At 43.3% G+C, this 23,275-nt stretch overlaps 1 protein-coding gene across 4 annotated transcripts in view; it reads left to right on the forward strand.

Annotated features, from left to right (window-relative positions):
• Positions 1-23,275, forward strand: part of AGBL1 (AGBL carboxypeptidase 1) — a 420,669-nt gene that overhangs the window by 296,585 nt on the left and 100,809 nt on the right. Inside the window, exon 23 of one of the 4 annotated variants that reach the window (XM_081888463.1) lies at positions 8,190-8,294. The exons of the other annotated variants lie outside the window; for them this stretch is intronic. Coding sequence (XP_081744589.1) covers positions 8,190-8,286 — 97 coding nt within the window. The 3' untranslated portion in view covers positions 8,287-8,294. Of the gene's footprint in view, positions 1-8,189; positions 8,295-23,275 lie in introns of those variants that run through there. 4 annotated transcript variants of the gene reach the window in all.

A 23,275-nucleotide genomic window follows, 5' to 3' on the forward strand; every position in this document is an offset into this window, starting at 1 on the left:
CTCTCATTGTTGCAGATATACCCCGTAATTTATGGTGGGTTCCCATCCTCTCCCTTCAGGGATGCTTTAACAGCCATTAGCACCACCTGTTCGTGTTGCTGGAGACCATATTTACAGTCTTGTTCATCATTTTTAATGTTTATGGAAGGAGAGAGAGAGAGAGAGAGAGAGAGAAGGGGGCAAATAGCCTTAAAAATAGAGACATTTCTTTAGATTAGTCATGCTCGCTTGTACATGTGAGCGTATAAATGAAGCAATTACTGTGTGTTCCAAACACCAGCCGTGCCACGGACAGCCGCCTGACAAGCAATCCGCGTGTCATTAAAGGGAGCTATTCAAGCCTGGCCAGACGGATGGATTCCAGGCATAAATCAAACCTGACTTCAGAGCAGGAGAGCTGCGGAAGCCTTTTGAGTTAAAATAACTTGGAGATAGGGAAGGAACATTCCAAACACCTGGCAAAGCCAAGAATTTTCTTTAAAAGGCAGATAGTTGTTGCAGGAAGGCAGGTGGTGGTGGTGGTGGTGTTGAGGGTCAAGTCGGCTCAGAGGCAGAAGGGCACCAGCAAAAATTGAGGGCAGAATGAAGTCCATCAGCATCACTGGCTTTCGTCTTGACCTGGACGCAAAGCATGCTGCTTGTTCTCTTCTTCTCCTTTTTGGTGATTTGACTTTATTTCATCCCTCTCTTGCATCCCAGCCTTGTGGGGTGGAGAGTGAGAGATCCTGAGAACAAGATGTGCTGAAATAACCGTGAGAAAATTCATTTGAGTGCAGGTACTTTTGACCAGATGGGAAATGGTGGTGGTGCTCAAAAAAGTGACATTGCGCAGCCGTGTTTCCATATCATTCTAAGCCAGCGTCTATGATAGGTGTATCCTGAGGCATCCAGTAGCCAAAGCAGAACGGAGGGTGAGGTTGCTGGGGTGAGCAGGATTTATCGGCAATCCCCTTCGGTGGAAGTGAAGCCTTGGTCCAAAGCTCTGTATCTCTTTCTTAATGTGACCCGTTGCTTTTCTTGATATGCACCAAGCCTGATGTCTTCATGAGACCAGGGGAAGACTTCTAATTAATTGCCAGGTTTTCTGACATGTCATCTAGCTCAGTAGTCTTCCACAGTTTCAGAAACAGGACTCAACTTTAACTCAAACATGCATTTGAAGATCATAGACTCATAGAATTGTAGAGTTGGGAAGGGACCATGAGGGTCATCTAGTGCAACCTCCAGCAATGCAGGAATCACAGCTAAAGAATGCCTTGGCCATCCAATCTCTCTTTAAAAACCTCCAATCAAGGAGAGCAGAGCCGTCTTTACCTGGGCCTGCAAGTGGTGCAGGGCACCCCAGCACCAAATTCTGGCGGGTGCCAAATGTATATCTGCTGTATACCAGTCCCTCTCAATCGGCGGCAGTGAAAAGCAATGGAGCAAAAGTCCCCTCTAACCTCCTCCATCGCTCTGTTACTCTGCAGTGTCAAATACTCCCAAAGAGTCAGGAAACAAAAGCAGTTATTTCTGCTGTGTCGTTGTTACAGGTGAGTGATCTCCCCCCCCACACACAAAAAAGCTCAACAACTTGGGGCAGCTCAACTAAATTTGAGGGTGCTGGGTGGAGTTTTGCTCCCTGGCAGCTGAAGGAAAGTCCACCAAACCAATTTCTTGGCTTATTTTAACCATGCATTTGTCTGGAGGTGCTGCTGTTCTTGTGACCCACCTTAGCTCAGGATACAAATCAGTAGTGGATCCCAACCCACCAGCTGAAGATCAATAATCATTCTAGCGGGCTTAAGTTGATCCTTTGGTGTGTGTGTGTTGCTGTTTCTACTGCCAACATCTGTTTTTATTATTCTGCTGCTTTCAGAATTGTGACTATGTTTTGTAATGGTTTTATCCTATTATACACTCTTCAAAATGATGGGTGGCTTATAAAGCCATAAAGGAACAGCCAAAGTATGTGGTGGATACATGGTTGTGAATTGTATCTCTTCTCTAACTTTTCAGAAGCAATGCAAGACTCAGGTTTTGGGGCTGGTTGAAACGTTTTATGGCTGTGTTTGGTATTGCAATCCTTTGCGACAGCATTTAATTGAATTTCTGTTAACTTAATGACAGCTTCCTTGGTGGCTTTAAACTGTGTTATGGCTTTAAAATCATTGTAAGCCTAACGCTTTAGACTCAGAATAAATATGAGCAAAGTCTGCATATGGATATACATAAAGAAAATTGATCACTACATTGATCGCTACAAAAAGATCCTGAAAGAACACACTACCAAATATTACCCTATGTATCCGCCTTACCCTGGTCTACCTGGTCTGCTTAACACAGTATAATCTAGTCTTCACTGACTGCAATTCTTGGAGGTCCCGGGTAGATTGAGGACTTTCCGTGCTACCTGAGATCCCTTAAGACAGGGGTGGGCAACATACAGCCTAATGGTAGCATGAAAGCCTTAGCCCAATTTAATGCAGCCCTCAGCCTGTTCTCATGTGTGTGGCAAGGGAAAAAAGGGGGGACGGAAGAGCATAGAAGAAAGTGAGTTCAGGGCAAGGAAGGGTGCCCATTCACTTTTGGCCATTCAAAGGATCATGGCACTTGACAGGTGAAAAAGGGTTCCCACTCTTGCATGGAGAGAGTTTTAGGATCAAGCCTGCTACCTTCTGCATGCCAAGGTATTGCAGTTGACCTCTAATCCTTGACCTCTCCCTGAATGTGAAATGAGAGGTTCATTTACACTACAACTTTGCACAACCTTTGGCCCAACAAGACAAACACAACCCAGAGGTCTTGTCCATAGCCTGTTACCTAGAGAAGACCAAGAGAGTCATATAAATTAACTACAGATGCCAGATATCGAACCCGGGACCTTCTGTATGCAAAGCATACACTCTGCCGCCGATCAATTGTCTCTTCATCTTTACTGATCCCCCTTCTCTTACAAATCTCTATTCTTTGTCTCCTATACAAGTTTCCCTTTGCTCCAGCACCTGATATAGCTGGCAGTGTCACTCTCCAGGTGAGCATTGTCTTGCGACAGCAACTGATTCTACCTGTCAGGTCTTATCTGTATAGATGCCCTTTAATGCACCTTTCTCAACTGTTTCAGCACCACATCTTTTCCAGAATGGAACTGACAGCACACCTTCCTCCTTTCTGAACTCACCTGATCAGAGACATTTGCAAAGGGCATTGCCAGTGTGGAACACTTGGTTGGAAAGTTAGGCTTTGTGCTATTTGTCATGTTGGCTCAGAAACGGTACAATATGACCACTTCTGTAGCTGACATTAAGTGATCTTTTAGAACAAAAGTGGAGCTGGAAGCATTTCCCGTTGGTAGCATGATGAGAGCAGTGCTACTGTTGCCAACATATCCCCTAGCTTTGTGATAGGGTTGACTCTATAACAAGATGTGTGGGTAAGACTAGGGATTGGGAGAGAAATTCAATTTAGTCTGCATAGAAAGGTGAATTTATCAAATTCCACATTCCAAAACAATGTGAGAATGGAAATACACCCATCAGCAAAAATTAGCAATTATCCATAATTTTGCGATGCTGTTCTCCAACAACCATTGTTGACAAAAATGCATTTATTAGTGGAAAGTCTGCATAAAAAATAATAGTGAAAATAACATGAAGCAATGTGTTATAATGCGGATAATTGCTTGCCAAAATGTATATATTAGTCAAAACTGCATACAAAATTGTGTTGATTAGGAGAAATTTGCACCCAGATGCTCATGATTTTTTTAAAAAGAATTTTGTTAATTTCTCCTAATATTGAAATCAGTGGAACTTACTTCTGAGTAGATATGGTTAGAATTGCAGCCTTCATCCATCTAACAATGAACAACTTTAATGAAGTCAACAAACAAAGCTTTAGGAAAAAAGTCAAGCAATAAAGCTCCTGTTTGGACTGCAACAATCATATGTCAATGGATATGCAAGGCAATTTATGTATAATGTGTGCATGTTAAAAAAATAATACAAAGCATTCATAGTAAGAGTCAAAGGCCACCCAATTGTTCCCTTTTTGTGCCATATAGCCATGGTTCAGGCAATGGAAGAAACTGTGCATATCACTCCTGCTGGTCAACATTTTCTTTCTTTTTCACCAATGTGATGTTAAAATGAAGGCAGAAAGCATTATCCTCACTCTGGAATTTATATAGCTGTCATCATATAGCCAAATCTCATGATTTATCTGAAATCATTTTGAAGCCAAATAAGAGAAAGGGCAATATTCCACGCCCTCCTTCTTAATTGTCTATACGCAGAGCTACATGGTGCCAACTCAAGCCAGATTAGAGTGAGGGCAATGGTTCCTGCCTTGAGTCTTATATTTTGCACCTAAAACAGGGGCAGCCAGTAGGTGCATGCTTGTTGCCACCAATAGGAAGGCCAGATACTTCATAGGTGTTTGCAGAGAAACAAAACCATAAAGAATAAAAGAGAAAAGAAAAATCATTTTTTTTAATTGTGTGTGTGCCTAGAGGTTGTTTTTTGCTTTCAAACGGGTGGCAAAATTGGAAGAAGGTATTTCAGCTATATGATGGCTTCTTCAGAATGCTCTAGGAACATACCTGAAAGCGTCACGGCTGTTGCATTCACAGAACCTCTCCCTATCACCTCAAACCTCCAGGAGTTCTCTCAGCTAGGAAGATGAAGTGCTAGCAAACACTTTGGACATCATGTTTTTTGACAATAGCTTTCATGGCTCATTTGCCAGAAAAGCGATTAGGTTCTAGTCAACACTCTCTGAGTTCCTTCGCATTTGTCATGGCCAATGAGGAGACGGCAATTGTGATTGCTTCCTCTTCTGGAGAGAAACAAAAGCTCTATTAGGATAGGCATCCAGCTCCCTTTCCTAGCGCAGCTTTTTACTCCCTCCTGCTTTTCCTATTATTCCTCCCATGAAGTTAGGCTTGGGAATCTCCTGTGTGCATTTCAAGAATTATAAAGCCATTTGTTTCCAAGAGAATGCTTCTGTGCTGAATGAGGGTTGCCCGCAATAGTCATTTGAGGTGGCATATTAGTGGCATATTCAGTAGCAAATAATCCTGGACCCAACTGGACTTGGAAGCAGTTCCAGTAGATGTAGTAGGCCTCCTTTCTTGCTCCAACTCAGTGACAGCTTTGGGGTAGGGGTGGGGAATAAATTAAATTCAGTTCACATTTAATAAATTTTCACATTCCGATACAACATATGAACTGAGAAGCAGCCATCCTTTGGAACTGTGCTTGTCCAAATTTCACAATGTCAAGTAACTTGTGCAATTATCTACCTAAAGGCATCAAATGTGCACTAAAATGTACACGTTAGTGAAAATAACATACAGAAATGCATTGTATTAATGAAAAATGACATACAAAAATGTGTATGTTAGGAAAAGCTTCACACTGAAAGGCCAGTGGATTTCCATGAGGACCTTTTTATTCATATGTGTGTGTTTGTGTATAGAATCACAGTGATGCGGAAATGTGTAGAACTGATCTTAAGATTGGAAAAATGAGAAAGCTAAGAGAAACATTGACAGATTGGGCTGGTTTTATTTATTTCATAAACTTTATACATTGCCTGATTTGGGGGGGGGGGGTAACCTCCTTCAAAGCAGTTTTTGAAGAGAATTTGTAATTTGACCCTTAGAGTTCTAAACCATGTGAGCAGCCTACACAAATAGAAAGGGCTTTCTGCTATACAAAAGGGGTGACGCTAGGGGGTATGTCCTGGTTCTCCCCTATTCTTCTACTCACATGAGGAGCCTTATAAACATAAGAAGAACCTTCCTGGATCAGGACAAAGGCCCATCTAGTCCAGCATCTTGTTCCAGTGGTGTAGTGTGGTTTGCAGGTACCAGGGTTGGTGGGGCACAGAGAGTGAATGGAGCCCACTGTGGCAGCCCAGCCCAACCCTCACCACTGACGCTGCCAGAGCGATCCTGGGCCATGCTGCGCTGCCTGCCTGCCTGTGCATGGGGGAGGGAGCCCAGTCGGCCAACACAGCCCTTGGATCATCCCAGCCTTGCAAAGTGGCTCAGGTCTAGCAGGGCAGAGTGAGAAGGATGCAACAGCCGTGCACCCTTCAATCCCAGCCTCACAAAGCAAGGGTGAGCCTGGGATCGAAGGGCGTGTGGTTGTTGTGTCCTCCTCATGCTGCTCTGCCAGCCCTCTACAACTTTACAAGGCTGGAATGATCCTAGCATCGCAAAGAGGCTCAGGGCTGGCAGGGCGGAGTGTGGAGCCAAATGCACAGCACCTCCCAGAAAAATGTGCCTGCAGCCATTACCCTGTTCTGCTACACCCCTGTCTTGTTTTCAACAGTAGCCAACAGGGTGCCTGTGGGATGCTCATGAGCAGGACCTGAGTGCAACAACTACTCAGGGGCTTTGACCTGAAGAGTGCTTTGTTATCTTTGCAAACTGTTCCATCCCTTTCTTCCTATTATGCCGGCTCAGTCCCAATGCCTTCTTCAGAGACTCAGTCATGCAGAGCTGGCGGTAATGAATATGTTTGGTATTCAGATGGACTCCACGTAGGCATCCACAGGTGGGCCATTCTAATTCAGCGACTTTTCATTAATGCCTTTTCCCGAGCTGTCTGTGCCTTCCTCTGTTTGCTCATTTTCGTATTATCCGATTGACATTTTTTGATTATGAAATAGCCTAGGAGCTGCATGGCCCCTGAGATTGTTATCAAACACCCGACCAAGACTTGAGTGCCAGGCGGGGCTCAAATTGTGCACACCACTGCCAAGGTAATTAATTTATCAAATAGCATCTACTAAATCTAAGGACAGGGCGGGCGTGGGGTGCTGGTTTGGAAACTGAAACCAAGACATCAAAGCTGGAAACTTCAAACCCCTACAATTGTGATGCTTGTTAATGTGATTCATGGAGGTTATTCAAATTACCCAAGAGCACAGGGCTACAAATAACCAGGCCCCATGTCTCCATCAGATGCATATTATCCAATCAACAACTGTTACTTCTCCTTTTCCTCCCTATCATGAAATAGCCCAGGGGCTGTATGTCCTGTGAGACAGTGCCAGATTTACGTATAAGCTAAACAAGCTATAGCTTAGAGCCCGACTCTCTTGGGGGCCCCCAGAAAATTTAAAGGAAAAAACCTGGCTGTACATTTCCAGAATATAAGATAAAAAACAAATAAAATAAAACCTACATACAGCAAGTGCTTTGTGTTGTGTAGGCTCCTATGATGTAAGTAATGGGCCCTGCCTGCTAGCCTGCTCCCTAAAATATCACTGGTTTGCTCATTTCTATATACAGTAGTACCTTGGTTCTCAAACTTAATCCATTGCGGAAGTCTGTTCCAAAACCAAAGTATTCCAAAACCAAGGTGCACTTTCCCATAGAAAGTAATACATATTTTGTTATGTGCAAATGGCTTTAGATACCTATTAGGTCCATAAATTACCATATAGCATATATTCAACACAAAAAACAGTGGCAATTTGTTGTTGACAAAGGACAGCTGGACATATAAATGGCCCCATTACCTTCAGTAGCTTAGAGCCTCATCAAACCTAAATCCGGCTGTGCTCTGAAATCATTATCAAATGCCAAACAAAGACTTGTCAGTTTCATTGCACTACAGCTCCCATCAACCTAAGCCAGCATGGTCAAAAATCAGGGATGATGGGAACTAGAGTGCAACATCTACACAGCATGGCTTTCATACAACCAGCTAGGATAGAAGCAGTGCAGGTAGACTGATGGAGTGGCCACTGTTAGGTCACACAAGAGGGGGAAAGGAAGGCAAAGACGAGGGGTCAGCAAACTTTTTCAGCAGGGTGCTGGTCCACTGTCCCTCAGACCTTGTGGGGGGTCAGACTATATTTTTTTGGGGGGGGGAGAAATGAATGAATTCCTATGCCCCACAAATAACGCAGAGATGCATTTTAAATAAAAGCACACATTCTGCTCATGTAAAAACACGCTGACTCCTGGACTGTCCTTGGGCCGGATTTAGAAGGTGATTGGGCTGGATCCGGCCCCTGGGCCTTAGTTTACCTACCCATGACAAAGACAAATGGTCTCTGCTGGTCTCTCAGCTGCTACCAGGTGATGAAGGAGAACCAGAGGCAGTTGGTTTCTCAGCAGAATAGATGGAAGCCCCTGCTCCCTCCACCCCCGTTGCAGTACATTTCCATTCACCACCATTCTCTTTTCATAGGGTCATAGAATTGCTGAGTTGGAAGGGACCCTGTGGGTCACCTAGTCCAACCCCTTTGCAGTGCACAAATCTCAACTTGATCATACATGACAGGTAGTCAACCAACCTCTGCTTAAAAATGTCCAAGGAAGGCGAGTCTACCACATCTCGTGGGGGGTCTGTTCCACTGTCAAAAAGCTCTTACTGTAAGAAAGTTCTTCCTGATGTTTGGTGTTGTTGTTGTTTAGTCATTTAGTCGTGTCCGACTCTTCGTGACCCCATGGACCAGAGAACGCCAGGCACCTCTGTCCTCTACTGCCTCCCGCAGTTTGGTCAAACTCATGCTGGTAGCCTCGAAAACACTATCCAGCCATCTCGTCCTCTGTCTCCCCCTTCTCCTTGTGCCCTCCATCTTTCCCAACATCAGGGTCTTCTCCAGGGAGTCTTCTCTTCTCATGAGGTGGCCAAAGTACTGGAGCCTCAGCTTCACAATCTGTCCTTCCAGTGAGCACTCAGGGTTGATTTCCTTCAGTATGGAGAGGTTTGATCTTCTTGCAGTCCATGGGACTCTCAAGAGTCTCCTCCAGCACCTCCACTCTATTGTAGGAATCTCTTTTCTTGTTTTATGGGAAAGCAAAAACAGGTGAAAGACTCACTAGTTGTGGAGGCAGGAGGCCTTCTATATTTTTATCAGATAAGAGACGAAGAGATTCTGGCACTTGTAGCTAGGGAAGGGGCAGAAAAATTGATTCAGTTTGCATTTAAAAGTGACCCTACCTATTTCTCAATTTCCAAAACAATATAAGCACCAGAATGTAGCCATCCTTCAAATATTGCACTTCTGCAAATTTTGCTTTTCAGTTCTCCAGCCAAATAATGTAAACCAAATTGCATATACTCAGGTAAAGTGTCCATAAAATGCATTTAACATAGAAAAATGCATTATTGTAAGGGAAACAGTGCTCCCCCCCCCCCGGGGTATACTCAAGGCTACGCAGTACGGGCACCTTTTTGTCTAGAAGAAAAGCACTGGTTAAAGTGGTATACAAACTTGTGTCTATTAGAAGAAGTTTGCACTAAAATGTTGATGAATTTTTACCATGATTTTTTTTAACAAAATAATAATAATTCAGAAATTGAAAGGTTCAGGAAAAATGAGAAACTGAGGGAACTCAAAATTGACAGATTTTCCGATCCCTCTGTGTAGCTTTTCTCATCTCTGCATGAAAAGCTGCATCAACAAAGGCACCCTCTTCTACACAATGGCATCTGATCATCCTAGACCAGGGATGGAGAACCTTTGACCCTTGAGATATTGTTGGACTGCAACTCCCATCATCCCTACCCATTGGCCATGCTGGCTGAGGCTGTTGAGAGCTGGAATTCAACCACATCTGAAAGGTCACAGGATCCGCACCCTTATTGTATAGAGAAAAGCAGGAATATGTACATTCATAAAATGAAAAGACTAAAGTTAAAGGTGGCTTGTGGATCAGAAAAGATGGAAAACTAAGACATAGTTTCTTCCTTGCACTCTCATGCTCACATTCCTAGATTCCTTTGTGTGTGAGAAGCTGCTTTTGCATGCTAAGACTGTCACTCAGCCTGTTTAAACAACTCTTCTCATAAACAGCCAGCCAATGTCCTTGATCCATCATTAAAAATGTCCTTGGCGGTACCATCAGCACCAGGTTTTGAGATGCTGATCTCGAGCAACTGCCTTCTATGGTCACCATTACATCAAAGGAGCTTGTAATATGCAGGATGGGGGGTGGCGGCGGGGGGAGTTTTTATTTATGTATTATTACGCTTATTCTCCCCAGAGTGGGTGGAGACCAATGCCTGAAGCAAACAAGGAGATGTAAGTTGTCCTGTCTACCTTGGTCCCAAGAGATGTACATATTGGAAACTGCGGGCAGGAAAACAAATTGCCAGGTTTAGTGGAGCCGAATACTGTCAAATACATAGCTTAGAGGAGAAGGTTGTGAATAAGGGAGTATGTGAGGTTGGTCACCATCTGCAGCTTGACAGGGATAAGGGGAGAAACTCATTCACCAAACCTCCCGAATTCACACCTATTGAACCAATGCATAACAAAAAATGTGTGTATTGATGAAAATAATATACAAGGATGCATCCTATCAGAGGGATGTTGTATGCAAAGACTTACGTGCTAGTCAAAATTGTGTACAAAAATGTGTCCTATTAGGATAAATGTGCATGAAAATGAGTACAAATTTTTCATGCATATTTTTTTTTCCTCATCTGACATTTCCCCCATATTTTGGAGTTGTGAATGTTCTGTTCCTGTTGCTGAAAGGGGGAACTGAAATGTTAGGGGAACTGCATTGTTCCATTTGTGTCTGTTTGTCCCCTGCCTGGTTTCTTCCCCATTCCCAAATTTGATACTGCACACCTGGCCAATTTTCTGTAGCTTTTTTTCAGGGCCTTCATGTTCTTGCATGTGTATCCTCTGCCCACATTCATTTCCCCCCTAATTATTAGTAATGAATTTAATAACACACAGGTTGCAGAAAAAAGAAATGAACTATATATCTCTGTGTTGTCACAATTGCCAATAAGGAAATATAAGATACAGCTATGCAATTTACTGCATCGATAATAAAACATACCAAGAGGGAAAAGATTTGTGGGCTATATTTATGTAGGGTTCCATAGTCCAAATCAAAACAATTACTTTTTTATTATTTCAAAAAGAAGAAGAAGATAGCAACTGTAAACTGTACAAAAATCTAGACACCTGCATAGAGTACCTGTCATTCCTGAGCTGCTGTGTTTGCTTCTTTGTCATTTTAATTTTATGTCATATGCAGTCTCAAGCACCTTGGCCCCTGGACAGTTTTTAATTTATGTGAGGGTGGTTCCCCTGCCCCATGGAGGGCATTTTGCCAAGTCTCTCTTCCCATCCCCACATGACTTATTCTAGGCCTTGAGATATCTCCTCCTAGCTCTCCTGATCTCCTGAGGAAAGTATGGGCTGGTCATTGGAGCCTGGTGGCAGAGGTGTCGCCTTGGGATTCTGGCAAAGAGATGTGTGCTGTTGTACCTCTGGTTCCACATGCGGTGGGCCAGAGAGTGGATCTATCTCCTTCTCAGGGCTGGTGCCTGAGGACTTTGCTGATTCCTGGTCTGAGGTCAAGACAGTGAAGGGTGGAACAACAAAAGAATGGAATGGAGAATTGCTGCCTCCCTGAGCCCTGGTGAATGGGATACTGTCAATTGGGCTGTAAAACTGGAATGTTAGAAGGAGAAGGGCATTTTTTCATTCAGAACTCAGTTCCGGTACCTCTCAGGTGGACGCCATTGCCCTTATAAAGAAAACAAGGGAGACATTCATTGTGAGTTCCAGCACCTCTCTTTCTAGAAAAATAGCACATAGATGAGGCTTTCTTTTCCTGGATCCATCTAGCCCGGTATCATCAGCACAGACTTGCAGTGCTTTTCTAGTAGAAGTATTTCCCATTACGTGTCCCCTGACCATTTAACCAAAGACGGGGGAATTTGAATGTTGTGATGTGGCAGCAAACTCCATAGCAAAGAGCATCTGACTTGCATGCAGACAGCCATAGGTTCAATCCCTGGTATCTCCAGATAGGACCCATTGATGAGCCTAGATTTCTCCCATTGGTTTTGTAGAATGCATTGGAAATGCTTGTTGTTGTTGTTTTGTTCGCATAATTATAAAATCATATAATTGTTGAGTTGGAAGGGACCCTCAGGATCCAAGCTAGTCCAAGCTCCTGGAATGCAGAAATATGCAGCTGTCCCATATGGGGATCAAACCTGCAACCTTGGCATCATCAGCATCATGCTCTATCCAACTGAGCTGTCCACTTGTTGTTGGCCTCTGGTGCTAGAAAGGAACTTGGAACTATCTGTGGATAACAATCCTTCCTGGTTTCTACTTAATGATTTTTTATTGCCCTTTCCAGGGCACAGAATGCTTTACTATTCCCGAAGTGTCCTAGTTTGAGAACAAAGTGCGCAAATGGATTCTCCCTCATTTAGCCCTCTGTAAATGGGTCCAGAGTGGAGATTAATAGGCTAGGAAATGTGTTTTTCTGCTCCGCAGTTAGTAAAGGAAATTCAGTGGAACTAAATTAATCATGAAACGGACTCAAAAGTATAGAAAAGGAGACAGTGTTTTTAACTCATAAATTAGGCCAGTACCAAAGTTCAGAAGGGGTTTTTTCCCCCCAAAGCAGCAACTTCACCAGGGTTGGCACCTTGCGATTTCAAGAATAACAACTACCTTTAGGAGGGTCTGGGAACAAGAGCTGGGGCAGGCCCTGGTGAGTAAAGGATGGAATCTCCCTGATAGAAGATGAATCAACAGGTGAGGGTGATTTTAAGGGCATTTGCTGAAATTCCAGATGATCTGATAGACTGCTCCTGCCATTCATTCAGGACTGTGTACATAGTGTCCTCCGCCCACTTACTCTCAAAGCAGAAAAGTATGGGTTTTGAAGGACAACTGTGTTTCGGTCCATGTTTCAGGAAGTGTGAATTCGGCTGACATTCAAATGTGAATGGAGGAAATTGCTCCTCCATCTCCATGCAAACCGCTGAAGTGTAGCAGATTATGAACTCTATCAAGCTGCTCACGGAGAGACCCAAAAGGCATGCTGGATTGCTTCTTGTTGCATAGGCTTTTTTTTAAAAAAAAAGTAGAAGTGATGTCTTGTTAATGAATGAGCAGGACCCTTGATGAATGCTCCTGGAAACGAGATCATATGGATGAGAGTGAGGCCCCCTCCCCTTGCTTTTCAATAGATCCCAGCATGAAGGCAATCAAGCTCCGTGCCGAAAATGTTTTGAGCTGTGCCCTCAGCCACTTAGGACAGTGTGTGGTATTGGATTTCCTGGGTTGCTGGCACAAAGTCAAGTGCTTGCTAGGCTGCTCCCCCTCATCCTTCACAACCTACTGACCTCCACAGTCTTCAGGCTGATTAACCTTCTGAAGTTTCCAAAGCCTTGGGGTCCCATCTATCCTCACTATGCCTATCCTTGTGGATAGAAAGGCTAATGCATGGAGAGAGAGAGAGAGAGAGAGCGCCTTTTGTAGACTGGAAAGAAACAAAGGTTCAAAGAAATCTTTCAGCGTATCGGAAACCAAACCTGTTGACAAGGCCTTTTCTGTTCTGCTTGTGTTTAAGGATCTAAGCTGGTGGTTTTCAAAGGCACAACAAGGATTCCTCCAGGGAGAAGGTCACTAATGGGTCAGGCTGCCTGATGAATTCGATCTTTGCAAATTCCAGTACAGGCTGACCTGAACTGCACCTCCCTGGCTATTGTGCAGATTGGAACAGAGCTATTCCCAGCTTTCCCATTTCCCAAATGTCCCAATGCAGTGTGTTTTGGGGGGGGGGGAATACTAAGGTCACATCCACACCATACATTTAAAGCACTATTATATTACTTTTAACAGTCATGGCTTATCCCAAAGAATCCTGGGAAGTGTAGTTTATTAAGGGTGCTGAGAGTTGCTAAGAGACCCCCATATCCCCCTCTCAGAGCTTAAATTCCCAGAGTTCTCTAGGAATAGGGATTGATTGTTAAACCACTCTGGGAACTGTAGATCTGTGAGGGGGAATAGTAGTTTATATGTAGAGTGTGGATGCGACCTAAGATTGAAAAAAAATGAGAAAGGGGGAGAAAATGAAAATGACATGTTCTTCCATCCCTATCTTTAGCAAGCCTCTGTAGCCCAAAGACAGGAGACCTTGAACTCTAAAGCCAAACAGAGTTCAATACAGCGGAGTTCCTGTTGCAAAGATTTGTCAAGCACTTTCCTTGGACTGTAACCCTAACTTCATAGCTAGTGTGGGGCATAATCTACTCTGTAAATTTTATCAAGGTTTTTCTTATTATTTATTATTACCCACAATATTTATGACTTGAAGACTCAATTTAAGACTTGCTTTCCAGGCTGTTCAGCAACCCTACTCACAACAATGTCCAGCTCATTTTGCTTTATAGTCTGCAGGAAAAGTATCCCGTTGGGTGGAAACCACTGTGTGCAATTTTCTGTGGCACAAAAAGCAAAGGCTAATCTCATTTGAAGCCCGGAAGGTGACCTGAACTGGAATCACAAAGGCAGAATCTGAAGCAGAAAGGATGGAGCAAGGTTGTGTGCACACCATACAATTAGAGCATATTTAATGCACCTTTAAAGTGCATGGCTTTCCCCAAAGAATCTTGGGAACGATAGCTTGTTGTGGTGCGGGAACTGTAGCTCTGTGAGGGGTCTCCTAATAACTCTCAACCCTTGGCAGCCTTTTCGGGATTATTTGAAAAAATATATACAACAACCAAATGAAATCGTGGGCAGCATTTGAAATTTGAGCAATGGGAAGAAATGATAATATATGAAACAGGGGAATACATATTTTAGATGAAATATGTGATGTAACAGAGGAAAATGTATTAGGTGAAAAGTGTGATACAGGATCTAAAAGATCCTGTATCACACTTTTCACCTAATACATTTTCCAGGATCTAAAAGAGATGAATGTAAAAACAGCGTGGAAGGGAATGTGGGGAGTCAAATTCTAAGAGAAAAAATTAACGAAGTTGAAGCTTGAATTTAATTGAAGTTAAAGTTATGAAAATCTAATAAAAAAATTAAATAAAAATAACTCTCAGCCCACATAACGAGCTGCAGTTCACCAGATTCATTGGGGGAGCCTATGACTTTTAAAGTGGTATAAGGGTGATTTAAGTGTATAGTGTGGATGTGACCCAAATATTGTACCTGCTCTTAACAGGACCAGCTCCAGATTTGAGGGATGTCCTCTATGAATGATGTATGATAGTCCACCCCTATTTTGGAGGGTCCTTTCCTAAGTGGGTAAACCCTGTAGGGCTTACATCAAAAAACTTTTTTTAAAAAAACCCCGAAACAATCCGTAAATTACTGATATAAAAATGTTGTAACACAGGTGGGACAGGAATATAAGAACATCTTGTTGGATCAGGCCAGTGGCCCACCTGGTCCAGCATCTTGTGGTTAAATAGATGCCTGTGGCAAACCCACAAGCAGAACCAACTGCAGGAGCATTCTTCCCTTCTGTGGCTTCCAGTAGCTGGTCCTCAGAAGCATCACTGCTTCTGACTATGGAGACAGAGCATAGCTATCATGACTAGTAGCCAATAATAGCCTTATCCTCCACGAATACAAGCTTTCATTTGGCTGCTAAATTTTCTCTCCTTATTTACTAGTCTGGAAGAGTGCAAGCATTCCACCTCTAAGGGGTGCTAAGCACCAAGATGCTATTCAAAAATGACGAGGTACTGGAGGTTGAAACACAGGCCTGTGTGCGAACATTAGGAAGAATTATTTATTAGCCTGTTGAAACCAATGGGAAGATGTTCATTTACTTCAATGGGGCTTTGCATCAGAGCCCAGGCAACGCAGCAGATGAAAAGATGGTTATCCTGAAAGCAGATTTCAATCCTTTTTCTTCATCTCCCCTTCATATTTCAAGGTGTTCTCTACTCCTCCTTCTCCTCCTCATCACACTTTTGTATCTAATCATGTTTTGTATCTTTCTTGGGGTGAAGCAAGCTCTGAAGTCCTGGCTGCAATTTAGAGAATAATAATGTTGGCGATGCACGGCAGCCTTTTTAGCTTGTACGCCAAGGGGGAGGAGGAGATAAGTGGGAAGAAAAGACAAATAATTTCCCTGGGATCTCGTTCCACAGACCTTCGGGGAAGTTGCCAGCATAATTTTAAGCTCATTGTATTGCCAGCACAAAGAATAACTCCAAGAAAGAGAACATAGTTGGAAGTCAGACATAAGAAGATGGCAAAAAACATTTCGGGGGGGGGGGGTTGTATGTGTATCTGGGGTGTAGGAATTTGATTTAAAATTAGAAGTTTGAGTGTTGATTTCTCTTTTTCAGTTCCCCACTGGCCTCGAAAGCGATCTAGCAAAGCACTTTGTTGTTGTTGTTTAGTCGTTTAGTCGTGTCCGACTCTTCGTGACCCCATGGACCAGAGCACGTCAGGCACTTCTGTCTTCCACTGCCTCCCGCAGTTTGGTCAGACTCATGTTTGTAGCTTCGAAGACACTATCCAACCATCTCATCCTCTGTCGTCCCCTTCTCCTTGTGCCCTCCATCTTTCCCAACATCAGGGTCTTTTCCAGGGAGTCTTCTCTTCTCATGAGGTGGCCAAAGTATTGGAGCCTCAGCTTCACAATCTGTCCTTCCAGTGAGCACTCAGGGCTGATTTCCTTAAGAATGGATAGGTTTGATCTTCTTGCAGTCCATGGGACTCTCAAGAGTCTCCTCCAGCACCATAATTCAAAAGCATCTATTCTTCAGTGATCAGCCTTCTTTATGGTCCAGCTCTCACTTCCATACATCACTACTGGAAGCACTTTAGCAATGTTCAGACCTACCCTGGAGGTGACAGGGGATGGGGAATTACTAGTCTACTTTTGTTTTCTCCAAATCCCTGAGGTATTTTGGCTGAGGTGGGCCCTATAAATCTTTTAGCTTATGTCCAGGTGGGAAGTGAGAGTCAGTGTGGTGCAATGGTTAGTTGGGAAAACCCAGGTTCGGATCCTCGCTCAACCATGAAGCTCATTGTGAGACCATAGGCCAGTAGCTGTAGATCTCAGTCTGGACTACTTCACAGGGTTGTTGCGTGGATAAAACAGGAAGAGGGAGAATGGCATACATCTCCCAGAACTCCTATTTCATGCTGTAATTAATTAGGGGAAACCCTTTAGGGGTTTTAACTGAGCAAGAACTTCTAGCTCCACCTTGATTTTCAGGTTGGGTGGACTTCAGTAACCACCACACCAAACTAAGGAGGGACACATCTCTCAGTTTCAGTTTCCCTCAGTTTCTCATTTCCCCAATCTTAAAGTCAGTTCTCTGCATTTCCTATCAGTTCACAATTTGTTTTTGTTTTTTTCTTTAAAAAGTCCTCGTGAAAATTCATGAGCCTTTTTGAACCATTTTCTCCTAATGTTCACATCTTTGCAAGCATCTTGCAAAACAACATGATACATAGCATGTTCACTGGGATACGTCTTCTGATATGCACACTTCTGCACACATTAACTAGCTGGAGAATTGCACCACACAATTCGTGGGAGTTAGTATTTCAAAGGATAGCTGTGTTTCGGTTCATACACTGTTTTGGAAGGTGCAAATTAAGTAGGTGCATATTGAGATCCAAACTGAACTGTATTTCTCTGCCATCCCTGCACTAAACCCAGGTACAAGCTACCCCTACACATGTGCAACTGTTTTTTTTTAAGCAATATTTATTAAAGTTTTAAAGGTTACAAAAAGAAAAAAGAAAAAAACACAAAATTAAGCAAAAACAAGACAACACATCACAATAAGGAAAAAGAAAAAGAAAGAAAAAAGAAAAAAACAGAAAAATAGAAACAATTAAAAATAGAAACAAAATTAAGCAAAAACAAGACAACACATCACAATAAGGAAAAAGAAAAAGAAAGAAAAAAACAAAAAAACAGAAAAATAGAAACAATTAAAAAACACAACGAACCTTCCCATAACTTATCTTCCATTTGCTTGTTTCCTTGACCTCCTCACACCTCCCTTTTTTGTATTCTAGTTCGGTTAGCTATTTCAGCAAATCCTTTCCATCTTTCCCAGTTTTTGTCCCATAATTTATCTTAATATGATGTAACTTTACTTTCCCTCCGTTCACCAATTAACAGTCTATTTTTACTTAATCCTTTATAACATTTCTGCTAAAACCACATAACTTCATTCCAACATCCTTCTAACATTCCTTAATTTTACAATGTTTCTGTAAATAAACTTTAAATTTCTTCCAATCTCCTTTGCGCGGAAGAGTACACACTTTCTTTCTGTGTACAAAGGTACACAGACTGTACACTCACTGAATATTACATGTGAATAACTGTACCAGTGTGTGGATCTCTGTGCTAGGTGTACACAGATTATGCACTCATTGAGCACAAAGGCACCTATTATTAATGCTATAATGGATGTAATCCCCCACCCATGAACCTTACTAGCTTTTGAAATTGTCACCCAGAGCCTGAATTTATGGAGGATAAATGGCAGCTAGTCAGCATGCCTCTGAATACCAGTTGCTAGAAATTGCAAGTTGGGAAAGCACTGTTGTGCTCAGGTTCTTCGTGCAAGCTTTCCATGAGCATCTGTTTGGCCACTGCAAGTGGACTAGACAGAGCTTTGGCCCGATGCTGCCGGCTCCTCTGTTCTCCAAATATAGCTTAAAATTTCACGTGGTAGCAAATTTTAAAGAAACTGCTCCTTAACTCTCCAGAATATCTTCCTGCATGGGTTACTTTTCATGGTCCCTTCTGGGCTTGTTACAATAGGAAAGTGGTAACTGATTGGCTTTCCCTCTCTCTGCTCTGTTTAAATCCAAGAACACTAAGGATTTTCCCCTTTCTCCTCAAATAATGCACACAAAGGAAGAAAGATTAGGACAGACAATAATATAAGTGATAGTACCAGACATCCTCTGATAAAGGCAAGCTCAAGGAGTGCTGAACTTCATAAGCTTCCTGGTTATTACACGGAGTTCTGCTTGACTTTTAGCAGATCTGCTAAAGCAATAGCTAACATCAGAAGGAGATGGTAAACAGTTTTGTAGCTGGGTATCAGCTGAGTCCCATATTCAGCTTCTGTGTTTAAAACAATCAACAGGCTTGTTCTTCTAGCCAACTAATCTCTTTCAAAACATAAGGAACAGCTTCATGGCAAGTCAGATTGTCCATCTAGTTCAATACTGTCTCGCTTCAGTTGAGATTCCTGTGAAGCAGGGGGTTGGAGGAGGTCCCTTCCAACACTATGATTCTATGGTTTTATGATCAGAAAGAACCATCAGGAACAAACAACTGAAAGCTGGAAGTTTGGCTTTTGGAAATGATGGAAATGAGCAACAGGGTTTTGTAGCGCTGATGCAGAAATCTCAATTATGTTGTTCAACTTTCCTCTTTTTTTCTTCATAAAGCAACATAATTAAATTTCCCTGGCCCCAGAACATATTTCAGAAAGCCATAGTTGGCTGGTGAGCAACTCATAAACAGGAAAAGCGAGAGGGAATCATTCATTTTCTGTTCTCCTTCTGAAAGAGGCATATTTTACAAATAGAAAGTTGTATGTAAGGGAGGCCAGTGGAAGTGGAAAATTTCAGTCCTGTGGTTTGGCAGCCTTATAAAAGTGAGGTGGGGAAATGCAATGAGGCATTCAAATCAATGGGAATTTTGTCATTTACTTCAATGGGAGGTAGCTTGCATCTTTTATCAGTGGCTATGAGCTTGTAATAGGTACCAGAATCTTCTTTGGTTAGTGTGGTTTATGTGGCAGTGTTGCAGGCAGCAAAACAAAGAGATATATGAATTAAAACACACTTAGAGTCCTTTCTGTGCCTCCATAGATGGTGGCTGCTCTATAGTCCAGGCTTCCTCAACCTCGGCCCTCCAGATGTTTTGAGACTACAATTCCCATCATCCCTGACCACTGGTCCTGCTAGCTAGGGATCATGGGAGTTGTAGGCCAAAAACATCTGGAGGGCCGAGGATGAGGAAGCCTGCTATAGTCACTGATCTTCCACACAGAGCACTCCCTAAGCCAGGGTTTGATAGCCCTTTTGAGCCAGTGGGGCCATTTGCAATTTTGAGAAAGTGCAATGCGGGTGTAGCATAACATAAAATGGGTGCTGTGGGGCATGTCATAGCACAAAATGTCGGCCGCAAGGGTCACAAAAAGGTGGTCCACAAGAAACCAGGATGCAGAATGGTGCAGACATGCCCCACCCAATGAGAAAAGGCACCTACATTAGGGCTGCCATATGCCTGGAATTTCCTAAACATAGCTGGGATTCATCCATCAAAAATGGTGTCTAGGTGGAATTTTCAAAAAGCAGCCAAAATGTCCTGGAAAACCCGGGCGTATGGCAACCTGTATCGAAAGTGTTGATTTTTTTGGTGATTTTTACTAAAGAAATAGGTAAAAGACTTCGATTTTTTGGAGATTGTGCAAAAAAACCCTCAACAACTTTGCCCCTGCCCCTCCAAAGCAACTCAACAACATTTGTGTCCAGATTTTCACTTTTTGAAATACGGCAACCCTACATTTCCTTTTGTAACTGTTTGAGGGGTGTTTGTATTTGATGTATTTGACTGAACACCAGTGCAAACAGGAACTGACTGCTGCTCTGAGGGGCATTGCTCAGTCAAGGCAGCCACCTGAGTTGTCATGAAGATATACCACTCATTGAAGGAAAGAGGCACGTGATAAAGTGGAGAACTTTTGCAATGCATGCTAATTTGTAGACAGGCTTTTTAATACTTTGCATGACAATGAAGCGATAGAAGAAGCCTTATCATACAAATCTTTTTCATCTGTTAGAGGCACATTTCTGCTTCCCTAGCTGGAATCCCTCTCTGAAAAGCACAAAGATCTGCCCCCTATCCATTGTCTTAGGAAGGACAATAAAGCACATATTTTCCCCCTCCAGACAGTTGAGGAAACTCAGCTGGATATTGTTAACATTTAGTGCTGCTTGTCAGTATGTCAGCCTTTTATTTATTTCCAGCCCCCCTCCCCCCAAGGAGCCTAATCGGATATACAGTGGTACCTTGGGTTACATATGCTTCAGGTTACAGACTCTGCTAACCCAGAAATATTACCTTGGGTTAAGAACTTTGCTTCAGGATGAGAACAGAAATCGTGCTCCGGCGCCGCAGCAGCAGTGGGAGGCCCCATTAGCTAAAGTGGTCTTCAAGTTAAGAACGGACCTCCGGAACGAATTAAGTACTTAACCCGAGGTACCACAGCACATGGTTGTCTCCAGTTTTTGCCACTTTAAACAGTCATGGCTTCCCCCAAGGAACAGTGGGGACTGCATTTTTTACAGGCTGCTGAGAGTTGTTGAGAGAACTCTATTTCCCTGGGAAAAGGGATTGACAGTTAAACCCCTCTGGAAATTATAGCTCTGTGGGGGGAATAGGGGTCTCCTAAGAATTCTCAGCACCCTTAAGCTACTGTTCCCAGGATTTTTTGGGGGGAAAAACATGACTGTTTAAAGTGGCATGAAACAGCTTTAAATGGATAGTACAGAGAGGGCCTTAGATGAAGAACCGGAATGGTTTGCTTTCATTGGTTTTTTTTTTATTAAAGAAAGTGGCCTAATTAGGGGTATCAAGAGCAAAAGATGAAAACCTCAAATATTTTAATAATTGTGGAGAAGTGTGATTTTTGGCAGCTATAGTTTATCTCTCCACGGTAGTGCTGTAAAATGGCATGCTCTGCCTGCCTGCCTTGTAGCTATTACAGGTATAGGATTCCTGTCATTTATCGCATCTGGTCACCATAGCTCTAACTAACGGCAAGTACACCTCACCTTTTTTTATTGGCTTCATTTTCAGCACAATTTAAGGAATCATAAGTGACTGTTGGGTTGGGAACACTAAATCAGTGGAAGGAGCGTAAATAAGACTTGTACTGAATATTCCCCGATTTCATTTTTTTGCGTAGAAACTAGTGATCTTGGTGGGGTGGAAATTTATTCTGGGGAAGGGGAAGTGTGCATGTAGATTTCAAAATTGTTCATCTCTGTTATTCTGATTGGTTCTGTTGTGTGTTCTTCTTCTTCTTTCTTCTGGGTTAGTCACATATGTGATCCCACGCAATCTGGCATCCAACTATGAACAGGATGACATCAGAATGGTAGACAATCAGATTCTGCTCAGTGATGACACCACTGAGGACAGGAAAGGACCAAGCCAGACGTGGAGTTAAACGTGTCTTTGCATTTAACACAGAAGTTGAGAACGTCAGGCCCAGTGATTGACTGCAGCCCTCTAGGCCTCTTTGTTCCTCTGGCCTCTCCTCAGGCCACACCCTCAACCATTACATCCTCTCCATGAATATTTCTGCCTGACTGGAATGTGTCCTTGAATGGGGATTGTAATGGGAATTGGGGTTGCTTGTGCGTAAATTCCAAACTGCTCCGAGCTGGTTGTAAAGCTGGACCTTTTCCCGGTTTGACAGCCCTAAAAACGCGACTGTCTCAGTCACTGGCAGAATCCGTCAGTGGGCGTTTCCTAAACTTCCTCCAACATAAGAATTCCTTGACAGCCAACCTCCTCCTCGCTTCTCTGCGCAGAAGCCTTCTGCGCAGAGTGGGTGTGCCAAGCGGTGGTCTTGTACTCTCCTCACTGACCTCACTGGAAGAGTCTCGGAGCCTCCCCTCCGAAGTACTCTCAGCCTCTCCTTTCTTCCTGGTGTCACCTTGGTTTCCTTCCCCAGCGGAAGCTCTCTCTCTCTCCTTGCTGGTTCCCTCTCCGGCATCATTACGGAGCCTTACCTCTCCACTCGGCTCCGATGTCAGTTCCCTGACAGGGATAATGCCTCTTGCTTGCCTGGGTAAGAGGACTGAGAGATGGGTGCGTAGAAACCCCTGACATACACATGGCTGGAAGGCAGCCAATGGTACAGAGGTAAAATTTACATTCACTGCTCCATCCACTTTTGTCTCTGGCCCCATCCACCACTGACATATTGTTCCCCAGATGGTTTATCACAGGGGAATGGGGTTGACAGGCTGAAAAGGGTCCCCCAACCCTGATTTAATGTGTAAAAGGTAAAGGTAAAGGGACCCCTGGCCATTAGGTCCAGTCGTGGCCGACTCTGGGGTTGCGGTGCTCATCTTGCTTTATTGGCCGAGGGAGCCGGCATACAGCTTCCGGGTCATGTGGCCAGCATGACTAAGCCTCTTCTGGCGAACCAGAGCAGCACAAGGAAATGCAGTTTACCTTCTGGCCGGAGCGGTACCTATTTATCTACTTGCACTTTGAGGTGCTTTCTCTGCTAGGTTGGCAGGAGCAGGGACCAAACAACGGGAGCTCACCCCATCGCGGGGATTCAAACCGCTGACCTTCTGATCGGCATGTCCTAGGCTCTGTGGTTTAACTCACAGCGCCATCCGCGTCCCAATTTAATGTGTAGGCTTCTAAAAATGCATTTTTTAAAAAAAAGCAAGGGGAGGGGATGATAACTGTCAGAACTGAAGCAGATAGAAAGGTCACCTTTTCTCCCCT

Source organism: Podarcis melisellensis (assembly GCF_964234715.1).
Source record: "Podarcis melisellensis genome assembly, chromosome: 14".
Taxonomy (NCBI): Eukaryota; Metazoa; Chordata; class Lepidosauria; order Squamata; family Lacertidae; genus Podarcis; species Podarcis melisellensis.